Below are 20,703 nucleotides of genomic sequence, written 5' to 3'. Positions count from 1 at the left end.
AAGAACTGGACAAAATAAGGAAATTTTCAGATCCAGGGAGAGAACCAGAGTGCTAATTAAAAAACAGAAGCAGAAGCTCTCTTCACATACTTTCAGAATGGACTGATGTCAGTGGCTTGGAATTCGGTGGACACAGAGATGCCTAGGACATTGTCTAGTAAAAAAGTTTAGGGCACAAGACAAAGCCATCCAGACCCACTGGAAAGGGAATAAAAGACACATGGAGTGTTTCACTGATGCGTTCAAATAAAAGTTAGACCGCCATAAATGCACTTCAGATTTACTGGTTCATATAACCTTTATTCGTGTTCTTTTATAAACAAATGGAAAATGCAAACTCTTCACATACATGACATGAGTTAATATATTTTACATGGTCAAACCAATTTTTAATTTTTCTTTCCTCTTTGCCAATATTTTTTAGGAAGCATAAGTGTTTAATTTTCAGTGTCCCAAAGCTCTCCTGTGCTATGAAAACATTCTATTTTACATATATACATTCTTTGTGCATTTACTTCAGGAAGTTTACCCTGAAATCCTGGGTAATAAAGGGGTAAAAGCAGTGACACTACATGATTCTAAGCCCTTTCTTTCCCGTTAAGGTTGACTTAGTGGTTTCACAAACACAGTCATGCTGTTGTGGGGAAAGAAATGGTTAGTATTGAAGTGGAAGTATTAAAATTTCCCTCCAAATCTTTCCCAACTCTTCCCCCATTTCATTGAATGCCAGAAACCCGAGTTGATGAAATCACACTCCACCTCACCTTCCAAATGAGCCCATCAACAATCCCCTTACTTCTTGCCATTCCCAATCCAACAATGAATACCATGTCTTCATCATCCTTTACAAGAACTACTACAAAAAAGCCTCTTAAATGATCTCCCTCTTTCCTCTCCAGTTTTCCTTTGATTCCTTTTCAGCAAGTAGCAGGAGATATCAATTTAAAATGCTAAGCATCCTATGTGAGATGAGGTAGAGGGTGGTATATTGAGAATATGCCAAGATCTTTCCTCACAAAAAGGCAGTGTTGCTCTCACTGGCTCCTCTGCCTGGAGCAGACTCTCCCCAGGTCCCCTGTTTTTCATATGCCTGCCTTCTCGTCTTTCACAACCAAATTAAATTGTTGCTTTCTCAAAGAGGTCTTCATTGACCTCATTGCCCATCCTGTCAAAATGTAGGTCCTGTGTTAATTTCAATAATACCATGCATTTTTCACCACTAATAATAATTTGCAATTAAATAATTAATTTGCTATCTGTACCACCTCTGTGCCTTAAAAGAATGCAAGCTCTATGCTAATAGCAAACATCAGCTTTGTTTCCCAGATTTTTTCTAACTCCAAAAACTTTGAGTAGCTTATTTAGCCTATCTAGGCCTTATTTTTCCCATTTGCAAAATATGGATAATAAAGGTATCCATTGGTATATTTCAAGACATAATTCTAGTAGAGGGCTTTGTACAGTGCTTGGGATATAGCAAAGGCTCAATAGTTTAAAATATTTATTATTACCATTGTCCACTCAATCTTTAGTGCCTAGAAGAGCTCCTAAAACATACCATGAGTTTAATAAACATTGTTTTAAAGAATTAATGAGTGAATGATGGTAAAAGGATGGAAGAGAGAGCAGAGAAAGTGAGTTCCAGGTTCCCAGCCTCTTGGAAATTTTAACCAGAGAAGAGAGATTAGAATGAAGCTCTTTAGTGATGGGTAGAAAGGGGAACAGATAAATCACTATAAAACACCAACATGTTTTTTGACTTACCAGATTTTTGTTCAGACAGAGTGTGATTTCAATACAAAGATCCCCATGCCACAAACCTGTCTCCCCACAAAAACCCCCACACCTATCCAGTATTCTCATCAAAGGCATTCATTCATTCATTCACTCCACAATAAGAGAGAAACTGTTCAATGTGAAATTACTTAGAAGACTTAGTATGTTGTTGAGTTTCTGTCAACTGATAAATCATATTGGACAATTTTCTCTTTGAGTAACCTTAAGAGTTTATCAAGAAAGAATGGAGCAGGTTTCTGAAAGAATGGGCATTGCTTCTAAAGAGAGAAATGAGTAAGAAGGAAGTCAGAAACTATAAAGGGCCAACTTCAAAAACTTCATACTTTCATCCTGGGTGAGTGCCATTTATCTTCATTTGTATATAGACAGAGTTTCTGCACAGAAGACCATGGAATCCCGAGAACGTTACATCTTGGGTGATTACACAAACTTACTGTCATGGGATCTAAGGACCTTAAAACTGGACTGGATATTAAGGAAAACATGCTCAATTTTGGCCCATTTCTTCCTGAGTGGGCCATTTAATATTCCCATGGAGCAATTCTTTTCTACCTAGAAAATAAGAATATAAGTTATCTCTTTTGATTCCTATATCAGGGTCTTATTAGGATAAATAAGATATTTTTATTGAGTTATCAATTATAGTAACAGAAAGGCACTGCATAAAATACACAAAAATAACAAAATTATCACCTTTGGGCATTTGGCTTGAAATTGTGAAAGTATAAGACTACACATCATCAAAGTTTAGGTACAATAAAAATTAAGTACAGTTAAGGACAAGGTTAGCCTGCACTGGGGACTGAATCATTTCCTCCACAAAAGGCAGGCTCAGTTCCCAGCCCCTGGTCCTGTGGGTGAGAACTGATATGTAAGTAGGAGCTTTGAAGATGTTATCAGTTAAGGTGTGCCCAACTGAATGAGGGTGGGTCTTGGTCCAACATGGCTGAAGTCCTCAAAGCAAAGAGAAGCAAGAAGCAAGGGGTAGGAGCCAGAAGCTGGAAAGCAATGGAAACAAGAAGAAAAAGGGGGATATGCCACCATGTGCATTGCCATGTGACAGAAAAGACAAGGACCAAGGATCACCAGCCCCAGAATGCTACAGTCTTCAGGGGAAAAAGCATCACCTTGCTGATGCCTTAATTTTGGGCTTTTCCTAGCCTCAAAACTGTAAGTCAATAAATCCCCATTGTTTAAGCCAACCCATAGTATGGTATTGGTTTCAGTAGCTAGGAAATTAAAATAGTCTGATAGTGAACAATCTGAATACCAGAACAATTTAAGGCATATGCAATATACCTAGAACTCAATATAACTAATCCTCTTAGTCAATATTTTCCAAACTTCCTTCATGGTAATTATCTCCAATTTGAAGCTCTGAAAATCAATTGTTAAAAATGCATGGGATTCATCATACCCTTGGATTCAAAATTCCCAGAGGAAAGGCCTGGGAACAGGTATTTATAAACAGTCTGTTGATTATTTCTTATGAGTAAATTGGAAACAATTGCCTGACATTTTTTGAATCAACTGTGATGTCTGAGGAAATCCACATTCTTGGACCCCATCACAAATTATAGCAATATGTCTAGTGGGTCCCCAAAATTTACATTTTTTGTAATCTCCTCTAGAAAAATTTATGTGATATTTGAGAACCACTGTTGTCTTTAAGAATATGCGGTCATATAAGGGCAAGTTTGGACTCATGCTGAGAACACTGAATGATGCAAGTAATGATTACTAAAATAATGAAAGATAGTTTTTTCTTATATAGGCTATATATTCCCTGCAATATCCAATCAAATTACCTAGTAAATTTTCCATAAATAGTGCATGGAATACCTTCAAAACCATTTATATTGGTTTTTATGACTCACAGACTATTAAAGAAAATAAATGAGATTGAATGTTTAAACTCTAAATATATTCAAATTTTACACATATTTCCAAACATTACTCAAACTTCTCCACAAAGTACACAGATACAGAAATATTTTCATCAGCATGCTTGTTTCCTAAGCTTTTCCATTTGATTTTAATCTCAAAATGAGAATTATAACATTTATATTTCATTTATCAGTTTTTCCAAGACAAGTTTTTTTTTTTTTTTGAAATTTCATTATGCTTCATTTTTTCTTCACTGTAAACCCATATTTTTCTTGTTCTTATACTTCTTCAGATTGGGATTCAATCTTCTATTATTTTTATTCTTCATTTAAAATTTTTATGGATTAGCACTTTTCTCTTTCAAACTTATTTTTTATTTTCATTTTTTTACTTTTAACTACTTTGTATCTGTTTGTTTCTTTTTTCTTCCTTTATTATTGCAAGGCCTGGAAACTTCCTTTTTCAGTTTTGAATACTAAAGAACATTGACACTGAAATAGGGAAGACTGGAACAATTTAAAATTTGCTTTCTTTATCCAATTGTTTTGTTTTTACTTACAGAATCTGTCATTTTTACTCCCACAGTAATCAAGATTACATACTGAGAGATATGACTAGATAACTCTTTCTTTCAACAATGGAGAGAAGGTCTGTCAATTTCTTTAGATCGCTAATTAGCACCAATGGAAGTAGATTCACCTGCTCAGAACTTGGTGACCTTCCTTAATCTCCTAGCAGATCTGTAATGTAAAGTTATAAAACATCTGTGTTATAAAACATGCTGGTAAAATGCAGATGCCTATCTATATTATTCTGATATTTTGTGGTAAGGACTATGTACAATATTGATCATTTTAACATCAGACAAATGCTACTAATAAAAATAAATAAGAATAGCTCAACTTATTGTTGTGTTTTAATAGCTGGATTCATCATGTTTTGGATGTTTCCTCATATAAGAAAATATAGTTAGTGATGTGGTATACATAAGATGAGCAAGGTGGGATCCACCTTGAGTTTAAAGTCTAGAGGGAGAAATAAGAAACACTTTTAACCATGGAATAAAGTAGAAGGTGGTGCAAGTCTTAAGAAAAATAATTTAGAAACTAATTTGGGAAAACAGAAAAGGGAAAATTTTGAGACATCAGGGAAGACTTCATGCAAAAACATGGTATTGGGCATGATTATAAAGGATGGGTGGGGCTTGGACAATGGGATCGGTTGCAGCAGAGGCTTTGTAGGTAAAGGGAGCTGAGAAAAAGCCTGCAGGAATGTAGAGGGTGAGAGTTAGGTCAGTTTAACCAGAAAACATGATGATTTCAGAGAAATAGCAATGAATGTACCTAGTTGGAAACCTGGACGTACTATAGATTTATGGGGAGGGAATGATACATTCATTGCTCAATAAACAGCAGTTATTGAGCTTTTATTGCTTGCCAAGCACATAGATAAACACTTTGCATGCCTTATACAATGTAATGCCCTCAATAATAATAGGGAAGAATTGTTAAGCATTGTCCACTTTCACAGACAAGGGAAAGGCTTAGAGAATTGAAATGACTGGAAGTCACTGAGTAGCTTCCCTGTTCACAAAAGTGCACTACACTTACTGCCTTAGGGATGTCAGCATGATTACAGACAGGAGGCTGAAAATGAAAGGTGGGAGCAGAGTTAGGAGAATACAGAATTTTAAAAGCCCAAGAAAAAGGTAATGAAGGTCTCCTAAGGTGGCGGCAAATTGATAGGGAAAAAAAGAAAATAGATGTTTTTATCTTTATAGATCACTCCTAAGAAAGTACAAAGTATTTGGACCCATTCCCTCAATCTAAATTAAGGTCCCCTATGACATCTATTACAGCACACTCTGGAATTTTTTTTGTAGCACGTATCACAAGTTGTAATCACACATTCATGTCACTGTTTAATCTCTCTCCCTTGCAAGCAGTACGGTTCCAGGTTGCAGGGACATGCTTGTTAAGCTCAACACTGTATATGATTTATCTATTAAAGTTCTTAGAATAAACATTCATTGAATTAAAGAATGAATGGTGGATAAATGAATACAGAATACAGAATGATTTCAAAACTCAGAGATAGATAATTGTGTGGATGGGGGTGGGGTCGTGGGGAAAACAGGGGAACAGAAAAACTGATTTAGGGATTGTATATTGAAAAAATAAGAAAGCCATATAAAGAACTAACTAAAAGAAAAGAGATGCATGATATACTTTTTAAAGGCTGTATTCCACAGTGTTTACCAATAAGCTAAACTAGTTCAATAGACTTTATTTTTAACCCCACCCTCTTTTTAATATTCAGTGTTTCCTTTTGAGAATACTTTCTTTTTACATTTTATATAACTGTGTTAAACTAATGGGTCTGTTTTTTTCCTTGTCCATTTAAATGATAATTTTAAAAATAAGCTTGGCCAGGATTATACTCACTCAATGTAAATGGTATCCTACATAACCTCTAACTATATAGCTTATAACCTTTTAGATACTTGTTCATTTCTACTTTTTTTTTTAAAAATCAACTAATTTATAGGAGACTCCTTAACTGGGGAGAAGGATAAAAAGTTAGGTTCACAAATTTATGAAGCAAATGTTTAACCACCGTAATTAATGCTTAAAAGAAATTTTCTAAACCTCTGGCTCTTCACTCACTTTAACAGATGGATAGCAGTAATCAAAAATCAAAACTTGTAAATTTTGGAAACTTTAAAATAAAATTAGCAAAATAAAAAAGAAATCATACTGGGGAAAAATAATATCTTTAGTTTGAAATCAGTGTCTCATTTCTGTCAGAACAAAGTAAGCCCATAAAAAAATTCCCTAAACAAAACAAACAGAAAAAGTACTCTGAGTCAAGCAGACTAAAAAGCCTGAGGATATGAGATCTGAATTATGCTACATATGTTGATATAGGAACAGTAGCAGAGGAAATACTGGCAGAAAATTTCCACGACTACATTCTGATTCTAAGACTACTATCAGTGTTTACTTATCTTGTCTACAAACAAGAAATGAACATACCATGATTCCAATTCTAGGAAATTAGGGGAATTTTGATACCTTTGTTAAATAACATTTCTTCATGTAATTAGTAATGTAAAGGGCACCTATTTTTTACCCATCCTCTCCTTTTTTCATATGTCTTGATTTGTGAGCAATATATGTATATAATATATATTGCTCTTTAGTTTGTAAACAAATAACCCAAGCTTTCAACTAAAAAATTATGCCTTAAAACATGTTGAGGAGGTAGAGTGAAATAAACTATTAGATTTCCATTCAAAAAGAAGTTCTTTTTCTATTCTTACCAGTAACTACAAGACTTGTCTACATCCAACAATTTGAAAAATTTTCCCCAAGGAAAGGAAATATAATAATCTGAAATTCAGGAAATGTCTCAGACAGAAATGAAAAATGATTTCAGTGTTATGCAGTAGAAGAATTGCCTCTCAGCAACTTACAATGTACTTAGAACTTTAACTGCTTTATAATTTGGTGACCTTTAATAATAATAATAGTAGTAATAATAGTAATAATGATACCTGAACTATGAAGAGCATGTAACAATTCCCATTAAGCTCTAAAAAGCAGTGACACCCAAATTATTTGTTTTATCCATGCACGCACATTTTCAAAAGAGGCATCCCAAAGCTTTCATATTTATCTTTCTAAAATCATGTTAATTTCTTATTTATTTCAGGCATTACTAGAGACTCAAAATTTACTGCGCACTCAGGTTGCAAATTTTACCTTCAACCTTGGATTTTCAGGGAAGTTTTACCACACAGGTAAGAAGGAGCTTTGTGTTCACAGGCAGCTACATATAAATAGAAGATAGGATTTTAAATGTTCCATAAGTAGGAGGAATAGAATCTCCAGACTAATTATGGGAAAAACTTGGACATGTTATATGAATAGCCAAATCCAAAATAAATGAGCTTCTTTACTTTGGCAAATACTGTTAGAATCAAGGGCAGATGAAGAAGAGAATTGACTTTTTTAACCAGTAAAAGAAACTATAACTACTGTTCTAAGTATGACTATTGAATTTGTCTCTCAGCATTGCCTAAGTAGAAAGCATAGTAAATATAAATAAAAAATAACATTAATAATATTAATAACAATAATAGACAACATTTAAAAATTATCAGATAGTCAAGGCAATGGATATTTTTGTACACATTATTTTCCTTTGGGAAACATCTGGTGATGAAGAAAGTCAAGGCAATGGATATTTTCATATGTATTATTTTCCTTCGGGAAACATCTGGTGATAAGAGAGAAATCTTATAATCTCAAAGAAATTTAATAGACTTAAGGGTATTTTTCTTAACTTACCTTTCCTTGAATGATTTTTTTTCTAAAAATGTTATTGCTCATTTGGACCAGAATACATTAAAACCATCACAATCTGGCTTGTATTTCTTTTCATCTCTATCTAGTCACAGTTGCACTTCGTTCAGTCCCAGTCTCTGAACAAATTCTAAAAATGTGATCAGTGTTCATGCACAACTCTATGTTCTGATATTTGTAACTTCTTTCTTTACTCATCTGCACTTCCAGAATTTGATTTTTATTATCAGAATATTAGCATTGTAATGTCTGGCACTAGAATTGAGCAAAACCAAGTGATTAAAATAGATTACTTTATAATGATGGCAAAAATAGCACAAAGCCATGTATTGGGGCATGTATTGGGGGAATACTTACAATCTGTTCTCACTCGTGCATCTGGGCTGTGAGCTAAATGCTTCATTTAGGAGCTTTCACTGTTGTTTCTTCAGAGCATCTTAGTGGAAACATTTCACGGTATTCTCCATGCATGCATTCAGTTTATTGACTCATTAAAAATATCCCATGCAAAGGTAATCTTTAATTATCATAAATGCAGCTGTTTACCCAAAGAGACTTTTAATGTAAAATCTCAGCACGGTTTATTAGAATATCGAAGTGTCAATGTTTTATTGGCTTTTCCTTAATGATTTTTCTCCTGCTTTGAAACATGTAAATCTGTTTAAAGTAATAGAAGGAAAAATAGTATTTAAACCAGCTGATATATCAAATGATTGCATATTTTAAAAGGTCGTTTGCTGAAAAAGATTTGGGTCATCTTATCTGAACAGGCAAAGGACTTCCAGCTTGCAATTTTGAAAATAGACATGGTTTTGTAAATCTTTTTCAAAAGCACCCTGAAGAAGTGAGTTCAGGCCTAAGAAGCTCTGACTCTGAAGTTATAAAGCAGAAAACCTCCAAAGGATGTATCTTCTAATGCAGGGTATATAAATGGGGAATTATTTAGGGTTCACACACAAGCAATATTATGTTGTCTTAAATAGCTTCTATACTATAAGTAAAGCCATTCTTTTGGCTTGAATATATCTGGATAACTGCCTCAGTTTTTATTTGCTTTTCATATTCAGACCTATCAAGCCTGCCAGACATTTGCAGAATAAATGTTGATAGCTGTTTATAATACTTACCATTTCTTCTCTATAATCTTGAACATGTATACAGGACTTCTGCACTAGGAAATAAACAACAGGCAAGTTAATATCAAATAACACAGTTATAGTTTTTGAAGGAAGATAAAGACATATTTTAATTCTCTCTTAATTTACCCTTATTGACTCCTTATGTTGAAATTAACCTTATCAAAATAATGAAAGAAACACTCAAATAGAATATGTTATATTGTGTTGATAGTGCATTTTGGAAATTAAGCAATGTAGAAATTTATAAAAACTGGATGTTTAATTTTCTTCACATAGATAGCTTTAATTAACTTTCCACTTTGTCACTGAAATGAATCCATAAGGTATTTCAGGGGTGTAATCATGTTATGTTGAATATGTATTAACTCATTCGGGGCAATCGAGGTTTCTTCCAATGCATTGTTAAACATTAGTGACATCTACTCTCATGAAGACATTCCTCACCCTCCTTTGGTCACATTCCTATATTCCTATATGGGAGTTTAAGTAGGTAGACAAAACAGTGCAATTCAGGGAAGTGCTTTCCTTACCTGTGCAAGTACCTGTGATGTGTAGTCATGAGGAGATGGCCTTGTCTCATTGACTGTCTCGATTCTCTCCCAGGTTGATCTGATTTCCCAATGACTGAGGCTGCTGATTGATGAGCCTCATTGTTTTGAAGACATTTAATCACATATGCCCAGTGTAATAATGATTGATTCTGCATTTCTTAGACTGCTTCACTAATGTGTATTTCCCACATATTCCTTCCTGTTCAGATTCTCTGTCCTTCATAAACTGAAAACAGTCTCATCCAAAAAAAGCATATTGCTAAGTCTTTCCTAAAAGTCAGTCACCCACAGGTGCCAAATTGAAAGACAAAGGAAATACTGTAGATTAGGTCAAAAAAAAAAAAAAAAAAAAAAAAGCATGGATTTTGGAATAAAATATTTTAGTCTGGAAATGTTTAAAGCTTGATTGGAATTGCACAAATGAAACCTCAGTTGAAAAATAGGTACATTATAGTATTAAAATGCCTTCTAGGGATGGAAGGCTTCAAATCATTTTTCATGGGATGTGATTTCTGGTAACAATCATTGCCTTTCTTTGAAATTAATAATAAATTGAATATGACTTTATCATTAATTACTTCATGGGTAATATTTGTAAATTGGATTAATATTGGACTTCATGAGAGTTTATTTTACAAAAAATAACCCTTTATATAAGACTATTAATCTTCAAACATCAAAGTAAAAAATGCATTGCATTCTTTCTCTTTGGTTGCTTTGTTTATTTGTTTTGGCTTTTGCTGTATAAAGTATTAGATAAAAGACTGGGTGTTAAAATTAGACTGCCTGTGTACAAGTCCAGAAACATTTTACTAGCTATGTACAAACAGACAGTTCACTTAACCTCTCTGTTCCTCAGTTTCTACATCTAAAAATGAGGATAATAATGTCTATCTCACCTGGAATAGTGACTACCATTTTTAAGTGCTATTGTATTATCAATGTTACTTTTACAATTATTTTTGTATAATAATCAAATATTATAAAAAAATAAACAATTCACATGGCTCTATTTTCTGATTTTGGAAACATATATAGCTTTTATTCAATTTTAATCACCATATTTTCTTTTTATTTAGTATAATATTTAAAAGCCCCTTATTTTATACCTACTGTATGGAGGTGTGCCAGGCTCAGTGCATAAAGAAAATTGAGAAACATCTTGCCAGTTAGGAACTACAATATTTCACACACAACTAGCAAATGTAAGGGAGAAATTTGTACAAAAGAGTTGACGCAGACACTGAAATTTTATCTATCTTACTTTAATGTTACAACTGGGCCTTTATGGAAATTAACCTAAAGTACAGATCTTGTGAAACTTATTTCTATTTTGGCAGACTTAAAGAACTTTTAGAAGCACACTATTGTTTCTTAACACAGATCCACCAGAAATGATAATAAGGAAATGAATTCTTCAAAAATTTTACTTCTGAATTAAAACACTTTTTATTCTCTGGGAATCAGGAAATGTAAAAGGGCATAATTTTTAAATAAGTACAAAAAAGTACTATATTTTAATTAATAATAGTCTAGAGCAGGTTAGAAGTTAAAGGCTCAAACTGAACACAAATACTTTGACGGTCTGTAATTTGTATTAACTGTGGTCACTTATGAACTGCAAATTATATTTTCATACATAATTTAAGCATGCATAAATGTAGCAAAATGTGTATTTGCAGGGAGTCCAAAATTCAATATTTTCATTAAGTTGGATTTGAAAACATTTGAAACATTAAGGTATTTCCCAGGGTCCTGTGCCTGGCTCATGTGGCTTTGAGTTATATGGTCTATATAAAATAAGAAAAACACTGACAGGAAATTAATCCATTAGGTGGAAAAGGACATTATAAATATCATTCTCAAACTTTTGAGGACTATTTATAAATTACCTATCTCTGGTATCAAGATTACTTAGATTTTATAATCAGTCATGCATCTGTTTATGTATGTCATTAGTGTGCAAAATTTTCTTTAAAGTGAGTAACTGACATCCTTCCTGGTCAAGTATGCATTATTCTCTTCCTGCCACTTCCAATAACAAGCAGTGGAGTTTAAAGTGAGTGGAAGCATATCTCAAACTTGCTATACTCAAAGCATGTTTCAACAGGAAATTCTGGAGTGTGGGGAGAAATATCAACTCCTTCATTGCGTGTGACATAGAGGAACTCTTCATAATCTATGCCTCAGTCTGCTAAATCATGGCCAAGAAAAACACCTGGTGGTCTATAACATAAACACTTCTCTTTGCTTAAAATCCATCTGAGGCAGTGTAAAGCTCTTCTTCATTTGGATTTCAATATTTGAAATCCTTAAAATATTAACTAAGATAGTCAATAGACTGTGACTCTGTAGTACTAATAGTTTTAGCTAATATGAATAAAAATTAAGGATTTTGTAGTCTGCTCATCTCATTTTTTGACTTATCACTTCCAGTTACTCCTCGTGTAGCAGCAACTCATGGTGTCAAAACACTAATTAAAATGTGGTGATCTTTACACCTTTTGAAGACTATGGAAAATGTATTATATCCCAAGAAAATGCATATATGTAAATACGCACAAAAGTTGGCAGACGCATCAGGGAGCATATGAAGTCTCTAAAGTTCACAGCCTTTATATTAATACAGACAATTATACTGTTAATTTACTTACAGCTCTGGTGAAGGAGCAAATTACAGGGCAAGTTAAGGGCCCCAATTCCTGATTTCAGAAGTTTTTTAATCTAAGCAGATGATGTTTTAAAGAATTTAATTTTTTGTAGACATACAAATTCAAAAAAACACAGATATAAACCATAAGATACTGTTTTTAAGAAAGAAGAGATCATATTTATTAAGTGCTTACTAGCTGCAAGCCACAATATTATTATTAAATGCTTTAAGATATTTATCTCATTGGCTCTTCACTAAGAAACTATGAGTAGATATTTATATCCCCATTTTAAATCAGAAAACTAAGTCTCAGAGAAGTTAACTTTCCCAGGACCACATAGCTAATTAAGTGGCAGAGATAGGGATTCTAACCTAGCTACTGAGTGACACCAAATATGTGCTTTAACCATGGCATAGTACCATCCTCATGATGAATGAAATCTTTACTAAAGGTTACACAAATAGAACATTTTGAAAAAGCTATTAGAAAGACCTTTATTATTTATTTACTTAATTTAAATAAAGAATATTATATTTTTCTATATTTTTATTTTACTAATTCTAATATTTTTATAAAGAATATAAAATCAAGCACCCACCTATATATGTACTCTGTTATAGAAGAGGAAGCCAACTAAATATGCTCCACACTTTAAGCCAGAATTTATTTTACTTTACCCATTTATTTAGTTATTTAGAGACCAAATATAAATCAATTCTTATATTATTGATTCACAGATTTTTAGATTGGACTGAATATCATAAAATTGTATAAAATCTATGTTTTAATACAGCAAAAATATTCTTGAATAGCTGCAAACATATGACTTCCCTTTAAATAATTTTTTAACTTGTGTTAGGACAAATGATTTTTCTCTGAATTGGTGCTGTTATCAAATTTGCCTAATAGGCGATGAGAAACTAATATTAGTTTCAATTTCCTAAGATAATTTTCTATTATAAGCAGTTATAATATTCATTATTTAATTTATGAAATATTTGTATTGAAATGGGACATGTTTGTGGTCATAATGTTAAGGTAAAAATGTAAGGACAGAAAGGTATGTATGCAGTAAGAGCTAGAGCTCAACTTTAATAAAATAGAAAAAAAAATTGAAAAAGATATCATAATAATGTCTCCACTGGTTAGCTCTGGAAGATAGTTTTTGTTTGTTTGTTGTGGGGTGGGGGGCTTGGATTTCTTTTGTCTGTGCTTTTCACATTTCTTCAATAAGCATATATTTTTGTAATCAACAAACATCATTAGCTAAGTTTTAAGCTTGATTTTAAACTTATAAGCAGGAAACTTTAAGAGAAAAAAGGAATTATCATCTCTGATCAGTTTTCCCTGTGTAGGCAAAAAAAAGGGGAATTAATTGCCTGTTGATAATTTTAAAACAAAAATAAACCAACTAATGTATATCTGGTTTTTATTATCACCATGTGCTGGCAATGCGAAGCAATAGCAGTGATAAAATACCCCCAAAAGCTCTAAACAAAACAACCGTCTGTACTTGGGGCTGGCCACATCCACCTCACCCCAGCCCAACCCCTAATGCCATTGCCTCTGATGTAATTGAGACTATTGCCCTATTTTTCCTGATTAAAACGACACAGAATTGGATCAATGTATCAGTAGAGTGAAGAACAGCCAAAGTCTCACAAGAATAACCTTTAAGCTAGATGAGCTGTTCAGTTAAGCCATTTTTAACTTCATGTTTTGTAGGGACTGAAGAGGAAGATGAAGGAGATGACCTTTTGCTTCGGTCTGTGGATGAGTTCTGGTGGTTTCCTCACATGTGGAGCCACATGCAGCCTCACCTCTTCCAGAACGAGTCCTCTTTGGTGGAGCAGATGATTCTCAACAAGGAATTTGCCCTGGTGAGTATATTTTTTTGCAGTATCGCTCAGAATGAGTTGTGGCTTACTAGGGGATTATAAATCAATGGGGGGGGGGGGGGCGTGGATCCAATGGAAGTGGTATAGAATAGAAAATGCCAGAGTGCATCCTATGTATTAAGGCATCATATGTATTAAGGTACTGTTAAAGGTACTATGCTTCAGTTATGTGTGTGTTTATGTATTGGGTCATGATATAAAATGTATTTCAAAGTGTAGGTCATTATCAAAAAGTTGCAATCTCCTATGATTATTCTTGCATCCATGAAGATGAAAAAATAGCACTTTCTCCATCATATGTCAGGTGAAGCATAATTAAACTCTCAAAAATCATTTGTTGAAAGAATGAATAGATGAATGGGTGAACTGAATCATCAGCAATGACTTTAGACCAGTGGTTTTCAAACTTATATATGCTAAACATACCTTTAGCGTGTATCAGTTTCACCCAGAAGTCTTTGTAAAGCACAGGGGCCTAGGCCCCTCTTCCAGAATTCTTAATTCAGTAGATCTCTGAAGAAGCCTGAGAATTTGCATTTCTTACAAGTTCTCCTATGCTTTTGCTGCTGCTTGGTCTATGCTTTGAAAGCCACAGATTAAGACCAGGGGTTGGCAAACTGTGGCCCTTGGGTCCAATCTGGTCTGAAGTCTTTTTTTTTTTTAATTTTTATTTTGAAATAATTTCAAACATATAGGACAGTTGCAAATACAATACAAACCCCATACAGAGAACTCCAGCATCCCCCCACCCCCAGATACCCGTAACTACCAATTTTACATTTTGCTACCTCTGCAATACCTTTCTTTCTCTGTCCTTCCTTCCTTCCTTTCTTCCTTCCTTCCTTCCTCCCTTCTTTCCTCTCTCCCTTCCCCCTCCTTCCTCCTTCCTCTTTCTTTCAACTGTATCTATTATCTGTCTATCAATTATCTATCTACCCATTTATCACCTTCTGAACATTTGAGAGCAGGTTGCATATATCATACTCCTTGAACTCATAACACTTCCATGTACATTTCCTATGAACAAGGATATTCACTTATGTCATTAACTTAACTGCAGTTAATTCAACAAAATTAATATGGATATAAAGCTTAAATTCTATGTTCCAATTTTTCCTTATGCCCCCTTTGAGCTTTTCTCCTCCTTTCTTAGATCTACTCCAGTATCATATACTGCATTGATTGTCATTAATCTTAATTAACTTTTTTTTAAATTAACTATATCAAAAAAAAATTTTTTTAAAAAGATATACAATAAGCAAACCTTTCAAACAAACCATAACAAGGGAGTAAGAAAAAGACAACTAACCTAAAATAACTACTTTACTTCCAACATGTTCCTACTCTACCCCAAGAAAATAACCTAATATAGCAACATTTCTGTGAACTTGTTCCTACCATACCCACCAGAAATTAACAAACCATAGTCATTCCCGGGCATTCCCAGAACATTAAGTTTACCCACAGTAGCTTATCTGTTCTCATTGGGTTATCGTTCCCCCTTCATTAATTGCTCTCTATCGCTAGTTCCCCTACTTTCTACTTTATAAACCATTTATTTTAGGAGTTTGTTGTTTAACCTCCAGGTGTTTGTGAATTTTCTAAGTCTCTGATAGCTATTGACATCTAATTGTATTCCATTGTGGTCAGAGGATGTGCTTTGAATAATTTCAATTTTTTTTTTTAATTTATTGAGGCTTGTTTTATGTCCCAGCATATGGTCTATTCTGGAGAAAGTTCCATGATCACTAGAGAAGAATGGGTATCCTGGTGATTAGGGATATGATGTTTCATATATGTCTGTTAAATCAGATTCATTTATCAGATTGTTTAGGCTTTCAATTTCCTTATTGGTCTTCAGTCTGGTTGATCTATCTATAGGAGAGAGTGATGTGTTGAAGTCTCCCACAATTATTGTGGAAACATCCATTGCATCCTTTAGTTTTGACAGTGTTTGTCTCATGTATTTTGTGGTTGGGGACATAAACATTTATGATTGTTATTTTTTCTTGTTGAATTGCCCCTTTTATTAGTATGTAGTGGCCTTCTTTGTCTCTCCTAACATCCTTGCATTTAAACTCTATTTTATCTGAGATTAATATTGCTACTCCTGCTTTCTTTTGGCTATAGCTTGCATGAAATATTTTTTCCATCCTTTCACTTTCAATTTCTTTGTGTTCCTGTGTCTAAGATGAGTCCCTTTTATGCAACATATTGATGATTCATATTTTTGACCCATTCTGCCAATCTATATCTTTTAATTGGGGAGTTTAATCTATTTGCATTCAATGTTATTACTGTGAAGGCATTTCTTGAATCAGCCATTCTATCCTTTGGTTTATGTTTGTCAGATATATCTTTTCCCTCTCTCTCTTAATATCCTTTAATGAACCAATTTTGCATCTCTTTAGTACTGAACCTTTTTCCATTTCACTCTGTCCTTTCTTTGCTTCTCTGTTGGTAGGGTTCCCTTTATTATCTGAAGTAGGGCAGGACTTTTATAGCAAAATCTCTCAGCATTTGTTTGTCTGTGAAAAATTTAAACTCTCCCTCAAATTTGAAGGAAAGCTTTGCTGGATGACGTATTCTTGGTTGGAAATTTTTCTCTCTCAGAATTTTAAATATGTCATGCCACTGCCTTCTCACCTCCATGGTGGACACTGAGTAGTCACTACTCAGTCTTATGTTGTTTCCTTTGTATGCGGTGAATTGCTTTTCTTTTGCTGCTTTCAGAATTTGCTCCTTCTCTTCAGTATTTGGCAGTCTGATCGGAACATGTCTTGGAGTGGGTTTATTTGGATTTATTCTATTTGGAGTTCGCTGGGCATTTATGCTTTGTGTACTTATATTGTGTAGAAGGTTTGGGAAGTTTGCCCCAACAATTTCTTTGAAAACACTTTCTAGACCTTTACCCTTCTCTTCCCCTTCTAGGACACCAATGAGTCTTATATTTGGACATTTTATTTTACCTATCATATCCCTGAGGTCCATTTCAATTTTTTTTTATTTTCTCCCCCATTCTTTCTTTGTTCTTTCATTTTCTATTCTGTGGTCCTTGAGGTCACTGATTCATTGTTCAGCTTCCACTAGTCTTGTACTATGAGTATCCAGAATCTTTTTAATTTGGTCAACAGTTTCTTTTATTTCCATAAGATCATCTATTTTTTTATTTACTCTTGCAATTTCTTCTTTATGCTCTTCTAGGGTCTTCTTCATGTCCTTTATATCCTGTGTCATGCTCTTCTTCATGTCCTTTATATCCTGTGCCATGTTCTCATTTCTTGTCTTTAGTTCTTTGATTAATTGCTCCAAGTACTGTGTCTCCTCTGATCTTTTGATTTGGGTGTTTGGGTTTGGGTTATCATATCATCTGGTTTTATCATATGCTTTAAAATTTTCTGTTGTCTTTGGCCTCTTGGCATTTGCTTAACATGATAGGGTTCTTTTAGGATATACAGGATTATTCAAAGATGAATCTCTAATTTGTCAGATCTACAGCTTTGTACACTTTCTCTAACTAACCAGCAGATGGCATCTGTGAGTCACCTATTCCCCTCAAGTCAGTTCTCCCCAACTTTGTCTTTGTGATGTGTGGGGCTCTGATTCTTGTGGGGTCCAATTGGTGCACCAAGTTTGGGTGTGTTGTTGGTGCTGTCCGCCCTGAATGTGTGGTGTCTCTGAGCAGTTAGGGAGGGACGACAACTTTCATAATCAAACCTCCCAGGTGTTTCTGGAGATTTAAGGCTGTTGCAAGAGTCTAAACCTTCATTTCAGTCTCACCACAGATTGTCTCTGCTGCTGACCCACAAGTCTTTGGTATTGGCATATGGTTCCTGGGATTTCCTAGTGGGTCCCTCTTCCAAGCCGTGCCCTTCTAGGACCTCTGCTGAGGGAAGGTTGTGCTACATCACAAATGCATGCCATCCCTCAAGGGAAAGTTCTGGGCCACCGGGCCGTGTAGGTGCGTTCCCAGCCTGTTGTAAGGATGGCTGTATGGGGCATGTTAATTTCCCCCTTTTCACACAGCTCCGCCTTCCCAGCTCTGGGACAATTAGCTGTGGGTGCACGAAAGGCTATTGTCCATGCCTGATATTGTGGTGTGTGCATGTGTTGCTGGAAACACTTCCTGTCACACTGGTTTTTTGGTGTGGCTCTGGGCTGTGGCTCCGGCACCTGGCAGGAGCGTTCCCAGCCAGCTGGGAAGATGGCTGCAAGGGGCATGTTTTTTTCCCCTTTTGGCTAACCTCTGCCTTCCTTGCTCCGAGGCAGTTAGCAGCGGGTACACGAAAGGCTATTTTCCACGCCAGATATTGCGGTGTTCGCACAGCCTGTTCCTGCCGCGCTTCACTGTGCGGTTCTTGCTGCCGTATCTGCAGCCGCTTTTGGGTTTTTTAAAAAAGGACTAGTCCACCTTCAAATGCCAACCTTGTTTCCCCACACTGCAGCATGGCTGCCAGAAATTCAGCAGCTTACTCACTCGTTTCAGAATCCAGACTCCCGGTTTCACCAAGTGCATGGTCCCTGTAGATTTAGCAGACCTTGTCCAGCTGATGCATCGCTGGAACTGGTGTTCTGGGTCACTTTCTGGCTTTTGTCTAGTATTTTTCACGGAGGTGTTTTTTTGCCCTGTCTCTCCTAGCTGCCATCTTAGGTTCTCTCTGATGCCTTTTTCATTGTATGGTTTGTGTTTTTAAAAAACCATCAAAGTAAGAATAATATTTGTGACATATGAAAAGTATCTGAAATGCAAATTTCAATGTCCATAAATATTTATTGGAACACTGCCATGTTCATTTCTTTATGCATTTTCTGTGACTGCTTTCATACTACATCAGCAGAGTTGAGTAGTTGTGACAAAGACTATATGAACCACAAAGCCTAAAATATTTACTATCTGGATCTTTACCAACAAAGTTTGCCACCCCTGCTTTAAACATTAATTATGCCATGCATCGCTTTAAGAATCTAATGAAAGGCTGAAGTCTGTTCCCCAGAAAAAATTACCCATGTGCACACTCTCCAATTGTCACACAATGGCTATGTAATCAGAAGGGGCTGGTGAATCACCAGAAGACTCCAAGTCCCCTGCTACAAACCCATCTTAAAGGGAACACTTATGTTCCCTTTTCACTGTGTGACTCCTGGTGTGTTTCATTTCTTAAAAGCCTGATAGGAGGTGTACACCCAAGGCTTAAAGAAGACATGATATTTTATAAAGTTTTACCTGTTACATTAATGACACATTCCTCTTTCCACCTCTAGATATCCAGATCCATGTCAGAGTCTGGCCTTCCCTAATGAGATCTGCACACAGGACCCCAGTTAGTCCGCATGGGCAGCATGACAAAGCATTTCAGGTCCTGGACTCAGACTCTGGAGTGCCCACGTTCGAATCATGGCCTCCCAGTAGTGGCTGCTGGACTTGGAATAAGTTACTCAGCCTCTCTGTGTCTCAGTTTCTCCATCCAAAAACATGAGAATAACAGTGTTGTCTAAATCAGGATTGTTGTGAAGATTCATGTAAAGTTCTTAGAGCAGTACCTTGTAGACAGTAAACACTCAGTTGTTAATTAACATCTTGAACCAGTCATGACCTTTCCAAATAAAGAAGAATGTCTTAGTTTGCTAGTAACAAAGTACCATAAACTGGGTGGACTAAAACAACAGAAACATATTGTGTTGCTGTTCTGGAGGCTAGAAGTCCAAATCAAGGGGTCAGCAAGGCCATGTTTCCTCTAAAGTCTATAGGATTCTGGCTGTGGCTGGCTGGCAGTCCATGGAGTTCTTTGGGTCATGGCATAACTCTATACTGCCTCTGTCATGTGGCTGTCTTCTCTCTCTGCCTACCTATCCATGTGCATATTTCCTCTATGGACACCAGGCATACTGGATTACAGCCTACTCTAATCCAGTTTGTCCTCATTTTAACTAATAACATCTTCAAAGATTCTATTTCCAAACAGGTTCACATTCAGAAGACTCAGAGGAAAGGGTGAGGACTTGAACATACCTTTTAGGGGGACACAATTCAATCTGTAACAAATAGTATGCAGATACATATCATTTTAAGAAAGCCAAATATATATTTTTAAATACGAATTTACAGGATCACTGGTCTGCAACTCACCTTTAGGGAATGTCTAATAAATTTTGCACTGCTTCATAGCATTGTAAAATTAGGCAAATGTTCCTCTTTTAAAAAAATAAATTTGCCTTGAGTAAGCATGCTTGAATTCCCTCAGTACACTTACCTTTTTATTTTGAAAAATAAACCGTGTTTATCACTTGGCTTAAATCTCTCCTACTCCACTTCTACTTTGAAGCCTTGCTTTTTAAGCTTGTAGGTGATATTTCATAATGGTTGATTTCACCTGTTTGTGTAATTTCTTTTTTGAAAGCCATGCCGAGAG

At 35.1% G+C, this 20,703-nt stretch overlaps 1 protein-coding gene across 7 annotated transcripts in view; it reads left to right on the top strand.

The window, feature by feature from the left end:
- Window positions 1–20,703, top strand: part of NDST4 (N-deacetylase and N-sulfotransferase 4) — a 499,153-nt gene that overhangs the window by 328,983 nt on the left and 149,467 nt on the right. For all 7 annotated transcript variants that reach the window (XM_037830542.1, XM_037830540.1, XM_037830541.1 and 4 more), the window contains 2 exons: window positions 7,399–7,486; window positions 14,121–14,275. In XM_037830542.1, coding sequence (XP_037686470.1) covers window positions 7,399–7,486; window positions 14,121–14,275 — 243 coding nt within the window. The remainder of the gene's footprint in view (window positions 1–7,398; window positions 7,487–14,120; window positions 14,276–20,703) is intronic.

The sequence above is a fragment of the Choloepus didactylus genome, chromosome 3 (assembly GCF_015220235.1).
Source record: "Choloepus didactylus isolate mChoDid1 chromosome 3, mChoDid1.pri, whole genome shotgun sequence".
In the NCBI taxonomy this organism is placed as follows: domain Eukaryota; kingdom Metazoa; phylum Chordata; class Mammalia; order Pilosa; family Megalonychidae; genus Choloepus; species Choloepus didactylus.
This window is presented reverse-complemented; position numbering and strand designations above follow the sequence as displayed.